The 7,406-nt window shown below is 30.5% G+C and overlaps 1 protein-coding gene across 1 annotated transcript; it reads right to left on the bottom strand.

Annotated features, from left to right (window-relative positions):
• Positions 1-3,253: 3,253 nt before the first annotated feature.
• On the bottom strand, positions 3,254-6,739 carry LOC136086707 (uncharacterized). The gene is made up of 2 exons (XM_065808994.1): positions 6,406-6,739; positions 3,254-6,041 (listed from the first exon to the last, which is right to left on the bottom strand). The coding sequence occupies exon 2, from the start codon at positions 4,843-4,845 to the stop codon at positions 3,274-3,276; it is 1,572 nt and encodes a 523-aa protein (XP_065665066.1). The 5' UTR covers positions 4,846-6,041; positions 6,406-6,739; the 3' UTR covers positions 3,254-3,273.
• Positions 6,740-7,406: the final 667 nt, after the last annotated feature.

Below are 7,406 nucleotides of genomic sequence, written 5' to 3'. Positions count from 1 at the left end.
ATAATCAGTTTTTGATGTAGAAAGCTTATGAGTACCAAAATGTTGTTCCATTTTTTCATAAGTCCTTTTTCTCCTGGCAGTTTCCATTGCATTGCGCTTCAGTGCCCTTTCTTCCTTGTGTTTTAGTTTGTGATCCACACCAAGCATAGACCCTGGTCGTCTTTTTCGGCGCTGAAGGATTAAGAAATTCTTATCCTCTTCATTTTTCATCTGTTCCGAAGCTTCTGAATGAGCTATGCCAAACAGATCATCCATATTATCTACAAAAACATCTCTTTTTTCTTTGTCTTTGAATTCACCTCTCGTCAAATTCTATTGTAAGCCTTTCCATTCATCATACAGTTTCAGTAACTTCTCAACATAGTGGTCAGTTCTTTTAGTAGGAATTCGTGCTTTTTGCCAAAAAATGGAAACTTCTTGAATCATCAGTATTGCACTTTCCTTTGTTGAAAGCTTTACAACTCTTACATTAAAGGAGAAAACGCCTAAAACTTGCCAGTTTGAAGGCAATTTAGCTCTGACAATTTGATTTGAAATGTAGCCAAATAGACAGACATGAAAATCTTTTCTTAACTTCTGCGACGAACTCCCAGACGAACTTGATGCCATTTTGCTGTCTAAAAAGAAGACAATCTAAAAGTCACTTTACACGAGCCGCTCAAACAGTTTTAAAAACAGTTTTTAAACTTTTCACCTCAAAAATGACTCTCAGTGCAAAAATTTCGAAACTTCATGAACGATAAGAGTCGACTTACAGTTGTCCGATTACGCTAAAATTTTGTATAGATCACTATTTTCATGATTGGAACAAGAAATAGGGTTGGGAGCTAATCAATTTGAAAGTTTAAAAATACCCTATACCACCCTAATATATATATATATATATATATATATATATATATATATATATATATATATATATATATATATATATATATATATATATATATATATATATATATATATATATATATATACCCCTTTCCGTTGTTTTGATTTTGCGAAACAAGTGCATATGCGTGCGCCTTTGGCAGTCAAAACAAATCAATTTTTGAGTGAAACAGTAAATATTAACTAACATCTTTCAATAATATAGGAGTGAAAGGTTTCACTTAAGCAAAATATATTTAATAATCATTTATATTAATAAAATAATATGCCTGACGTGTGTTGTGCCTATGGATGTACAAATAGATGAACATTAGCTAATGCTCATTTAAGCTTTTATCGAATACCAGCTAATAAATCTGGGAGGAAAAAGGGTTGCAGCAATTAAATGCTCGTTTGTGTAGTGTTCATTTTACTACAGGAAAGACTTTTAGTATTTTTTGAGTTCTAATAGTTTTCATTTATTATATTAGGTATAGGAAAGCGGCAATTCATTAGGATCTCCCCCTGCTTCTGTAATCAGCTCAATTAATGTTGCAGTCATTTTATGAGCTTAAATATCCAAAGTCAGAGTAATTCTCATGGTTTCGTCAATAACTTCTTTAGTAACCTGATCCTGTCTTTTATTTTTTAAAACAGGGGTGAATTCATGTTCTGAGTTGGACTCAGAGAATGAATAGTTAATTTTGAAAAGAATAATAATGATAAATGTTTTGCAATACCTGATGCAATACCTGACGCAATGCCTGAGGCACTTAGAATAGGCTCATCTTCTGTAGATTAAATAACAGTAACTGATTTCTTTGCACGCTCCATTCTCCTCAATTCGATCTCTTTTTTTCGCTTGTCAATAGGTTCCAGAGTCATTTTCCTTTCTCTCATCTGATTCTTCAGAAAAAGTATATCCTCATACTTGTCAGATAGAGGTCTATTCTTGTCTGCTTTGATAGCTTTTTATCAGACTCTTCTTTGTATCACTCAGCCAGAACAGTCCTAATCATAAAAAATTATTTTAAAACTAACAAAGAAAATTAAATTTAATCCTAATTTCAAAAATATTTAAACATTTTCTGATAACGATAAATTGTAATAAATAAAAAATTATTATCTTTAAATAGATTGAAATTAAACCTCTCACTGATCTAAAAGACTGCACACGTGATTGAGCATACCATCTCTGACTCTTATGCTGGCTCTTCTTAAGGTTCAAGTATTTGACAATATATTTTGATATATTACTTTGAAGGGTAATCGGTCAAATCATAGGAAAAACTGATTTTAGCCATTGAAACCAGAGCCTAGAATACATTCCTCACTGCTAGGAGAATCCACAGAGCAACACTACACACTAAAACAAATCTTTCCTCACTTGCATACCAAAAATAAAATTGCTTTTACAATTTTTGAATGAATAATATTTAAGGAAACTATTTGCAATACTAGCTTACTTTGAAAAACAAAGTTTTTCAAAGTAAGCTAGTAGTAGTAAGCTAGTAGTAGTAAGCTTACTTTGAAAAAGTATACTATATTTGTGTGAGGTTCTTTATAAAAAGTTACCTAAAGCTGTTAATTAAAGGACAGGAAACGAGTCGCTTTGCCTCCGATAATGGACCATTCTTCTCTTTCAGGTAGAGGAAGTACTTGATAACCTCAGCCCTGGTTGGTAGCCTAACTGAGGATATCTTGGCTGGTTTGCTAACTAAGAAGTATTCCTTTGTACGACCACTGCACAGTGGTCCAAATGGTGGACAAAATGAAAAAATCTATATTTCTGGACTAAAATTTTTTTATGATTTTTTGAAACTACAATAAAATTCGACTTAAATGGAAAAGACTAGAGGTGATTATCATGCCTGGTTAAGAAATGACAACCTTTCAAAGTTTTAAAAAACATGTAAAAAAAACGTTCACACCGCAGAGTTAGATTTTTCACATACATTTTCTAATTTTAATTATATGCAGCAGATTTATAAACAAAAATTAAAAAAAATATTTCATTTCTCACGAAATTGAATGAACAAAATAAAAGTATTAACTCCTTTTTTTTTTTTTAACGTTATTAATAAAAAAATTTCATTTCTTTTAAAAAAATTTAATGCAAAAGTCAGTTTCTGCAAAAAAAAATCTCTTAAATTTTGTATACTTCCTCAAATATCTCAAAAACCGGAAATTTGGTAATACTAAACCATATATTATTTAGAAACTTCATACTGTTGCCATTGTTTTGGTATGCCACATATATTTACCAAACACCCGGTTTTTAAGTTATTTGTGGTTATAAAAACTATGTTTAATTGTTTCTTTAAGCATAATGCACTAGTTATTTTATCTAAACTTTTAAAAAGACTAAAAAAATAGCAAACGCTCAAGTTTAATTTTTTTATTTTACATAAACAAAGTATTAACAATGTCATTTTCATGTACTTTGAAACATGTTTTTTTACTATGCCCTATCTCACTACACAATTTGCATTGTAATCGACCTTTGTTCCTTTGCTCGGTAACTAAAGGGTCAGAGCCCACCCAGAGTCTTTTAAAACAATCTTCCAAGTTCTGCAACTGATTTGTTTTTCTTGATAGTTTTTCTCTAAATATTCTAAGTTGTTTGTTGTTGGCCTCCATGCCTTCCTCGCTCCATGATTTAGGTCCTGTATCATTATTTAACTCAATAAGCTCCCAAGTATGTCCTAATAACTTATGAATAGTCGGTGTCGAACTAACCCAGGGCATTTCTTGTCGAAGAAGAATGTTTGTCTCCTTACATATATCTCTATATTTTTTTATGGTAATTTTCTGACTAGATGACATAGCACGAATAATATTAAACAACAAGAAACCGTACCACTCTGCTAACATTCTGGCATGTTTATTTGAAATGTAGTCAGTAATTAGTTTTCTATTTTTCTCATTATAAAAAAGATTTCTAGCAACGTTGCCAGTTGTAGTACTACCCCCTTGACCTGATGAATCTGCAAAATCCCACTTGATACCTGTTTTTTTTCCAATTAACTCCTGTATATTTTTTTTCTCTATTTCAAGGAAGTGCGTAGTACTGGCTGTCTTAGACTCTGTCCATGCGTGAACTCCTGCAGATAAATGAACCACAACTTTCATAAAGTGGTCAAATCCACGGAGTAATGCATGGAGTACTTGTACAGACCTTACGTTAGATCCAGCTATTGGACTTGCTGTTTGTCCATGGCGAACATCATAATCCTTTGACTTTTTAGTTAAAGAGCCGTCTTCTTGAACTAAATCCAAAAATATCTGCTCCATGGTTTCGATGTCTCTATTTATAACGAATCCCTGTTCAATTGTACATATATCTTCACATTGTTCCTTAGATAAATCACAAAGATCACAGTAAGCACCTCCAAGGCCCTGAAATATATTTGATGCTTTTCTGTCAAAACTGTCTGCAACAATGTTTACTTTAATATTCAAATATTGTCCGTTGAAGATAATAATGAAACCTTCCTCCTTCATTGTTTTTATATCCGCATTAAAAACGGTTAAAGATTGTGCATTCTCACGTGATTCTTTTCCCATTTGAAGCATAAGAGGCCTCTGTGAAAAATCTGAGATATTAGGAGATATTTGTTCCCATATTAAGTTGTTTCCATCTGCATTAGAGTTTAAAAGTTTCAGAGGGCAAAACATTGCCATGATTATATTATTGGTATTTACATTGTGTAGCTGATTATACATTTTATGTCCTCCACTGCCATCATATCCAAATTTAATTTCAAGAACTAAATTTGTTAGTTCATTTGTTTTATGGACATTTTCAAGCTTAAGAATTTGGGCTACTGTGATTTTGACAGATTCTGTAAAGTTAGAGTAAACTCCAATATATGGTTCAGGTAGGGGAACGGTTTTCAGAGGAGTAATAGAATTTTTGAAGTCTTGAACCTTTTTCCAGCTTGGGTAAACATCGATACTGTTAGCTCTTAGCATTTTCCTCAGTTTTCTGTATGCTGATCGACCCAGCAGTGAATCACAGCAGATTGCAACAGCTGTCACAGTTGTTATTTGAGAAGTTTTACAACAACAAAACAACAAAAAACAATATATTTACCAGAAATATAGATGTTTTACATAAGAATGTTATACGTTATAAAAAATATTTGTACAGTCTACATTCTGGATGGTTCACTCTCATATAGCTAGGCTAAATCGAGGAGAGCGACCATGAACAAAACAAAACAAAACAAAAGAAAGAAAAGAAAAAAAAGAAGCAAATAAAATAAATAATACACTCACAGAAGGTTGCAATTAGTCTACATTCATGTTTGTATCTTATATAACTTATATGGTGATCTATCTATTATCACCATTGATACTATTGCTGTTTCTATTTATTTTGATGTAGCAAGTAGTATTTTAAATTGGTTTTGAGAACATATTTTTTAATATTGCTAAAAGGGATTGATTTTAATTTATTTTGAATTTGATTCCAGTCCATTAATGCAGAGTATTTAAAGGAATGTTTGCCGTAGGATTTTGTATTATATTTTTGCACACTCAGTGCACCTCTGCAAGAATTTCTTGTAAGTTGGCAGCTAATTGTACTGCGTAGAGTAAACCATTTATTAAATATAGGAGGTAGTTTTTTGTTAAGGCAGCTGTGAATAAATAAACAATTTTCAATTTTGACAATATCATGCAGTTTTAAAATTTGTAGTGTGTTAAAAGATGGGAATGTATGTGCATTGTTTGGTAGAAATTCAATAACCCTGACTGCTTTTTTCTGCATAATAAATAGGTGATTTACAGTACTTATGTTTTGACTCCATGATAAAAGGCAATATGTGAGATGAGAATGAAACAAAGCATAGTAAATAGATTTTAAAGTTTTTTGTTGTATAAAATGTCTTAGCTTTGACAGGATGGCAAGGGATCTATTCAACTTATTAGATAGATTTGACACAGCTAGAGGATGAACATCTAGATAATAGGAAATCACAAACCTCTTTCAGATCAATATTCTCGATTTCAGCAAGTTTGTTTACATTTTTCCAGAGTTCCTCTGTTCTTCGAATTTTTGACTTTCGAGAAATACTATCCCATTTTTTTCTATTTCTTTGCGTATCTTCTTCTGAATTGTAGTCATCTTCTTGGTTTATCATATCTTCATTAAATGACAGCAAAACCTATATATGAAATATATGTAATATATATATATATATATATATATATATATATATATATATATATATATATATATATATATATATATATATATATATACATATATATATATATATATATATATATATATATATATATATATATATAATTGTAATAATACTATATATGTAACACTAAAAATTCTAATTATTATTATTAGTAATATCAAACTTTATGATTTATAATCACAAAAGTAATAATAATGATTTTTGTCAAAATTAAGTTTTGTTTATAAATGCAGTAATACCTGCACTAATTAAAAAATATTCTATAATAATTATGTCATTTTTTGTTTAATTTACATATATATTTGAAGGTTTTAATTACCTCCACTTTTCCCAGCTTTACTATAGCTTCTTTGTCAATCTTGATACGTTTTGCAATAAACATTGATTTTTTAGGTTGCTGAACTGCCTAAATGTATTTGTTAAAACTAACTCTGAATGTTCGTCAATGTCGTTAATATTCTCTAACATTTTAAACACTGTAATTAATGCTTGTGCTGAATTAACATTGTTATCTAATATTATTTTGAAAACTTCTTGTTCTGTATAGAGAACCATATTGAACGGAGAAATTACCAGAAACAAAGTAATATACTTTTACTAAATTGTTTTTATCGTGTTCAGTGTTTAATGTTTGTTCTTATTCTGAATTGAATAATTTTATTTTAAAAAGCTTTAACCCATTTGGCGACGATTATGTGGTTAAACAGTTTTTATTGTTAATTGTTATATATGGCTTTTAATGTTAATTTTTGAGGGTTTTAATTCCATATAAACTATTGCTAGAATTCGTAAATAGGAAGTTTTAATTCAGTGATGAATGTCATTACCTAATTCCTGTGTTTAATGCAAGCTATAGCTTGCATGAATAATTGTAGTTATAACTACGCAACATAAATAAAATACTATACAATATTTTTATTTTGTAAATACAAATCATTATTTATGGTTTACAAAATTACGTAATTAAAAAGTTTGATTCGGCGTAAAAATTTAGGCTGCATACACAGTAATCGCAGGGGTTGGAAAATGGTTTTCGCCGCTCCTTTATGGAAAATACAAGCAAGTAAAGGAAGGAGGTAGTGCTGTTAGGAAATTTAAAAACTAGAAAGAAGAATTTTTTTTTTTTAACACCCATAAAAAAGTGACGCCCTGGGCGGATCAGCACCCCATTTTTTGCACGATTGCTACCCTGATGTTAAAACATAGGCTGCAACTTTATAATATAAATCTGAGGCAATTTTGACCTGCCTTTAAATAGTTATATAAATTTGTCCGCAAAACAGCCCAAACGGACCACTGTGCACTGTCTCTCCTTTTTCT

The sequence above is a fragment of the Hydra vulgaris genome, chromosome 11 (genome assembly GCF_038396675.1).
Source record: "Hydra vulgaris chromosome 11, alternate assembly HydraT2T_AEP".
Lineage (NCBI taxonomy): Eukaryota > Metazoa > Cnidaria > Hydrozoa > Anthoathecata > Hydridae > Hydra > Hydra vulgaris.
Note: the sequence above shows the minus strand (reverse complement) of the source record. Positions and strands in the feature narration are given on the sequence as shown.

Excerpts from the sequence above, each read along its gene's own strand:
- LOC136086707 (XM_065808994.1), bottom strand. The coding sequence starts at position 4,845 with ATGCTAAGAGCTAACAGTATCGATGTTTACCCAAGCTGGAAAAAGGTT.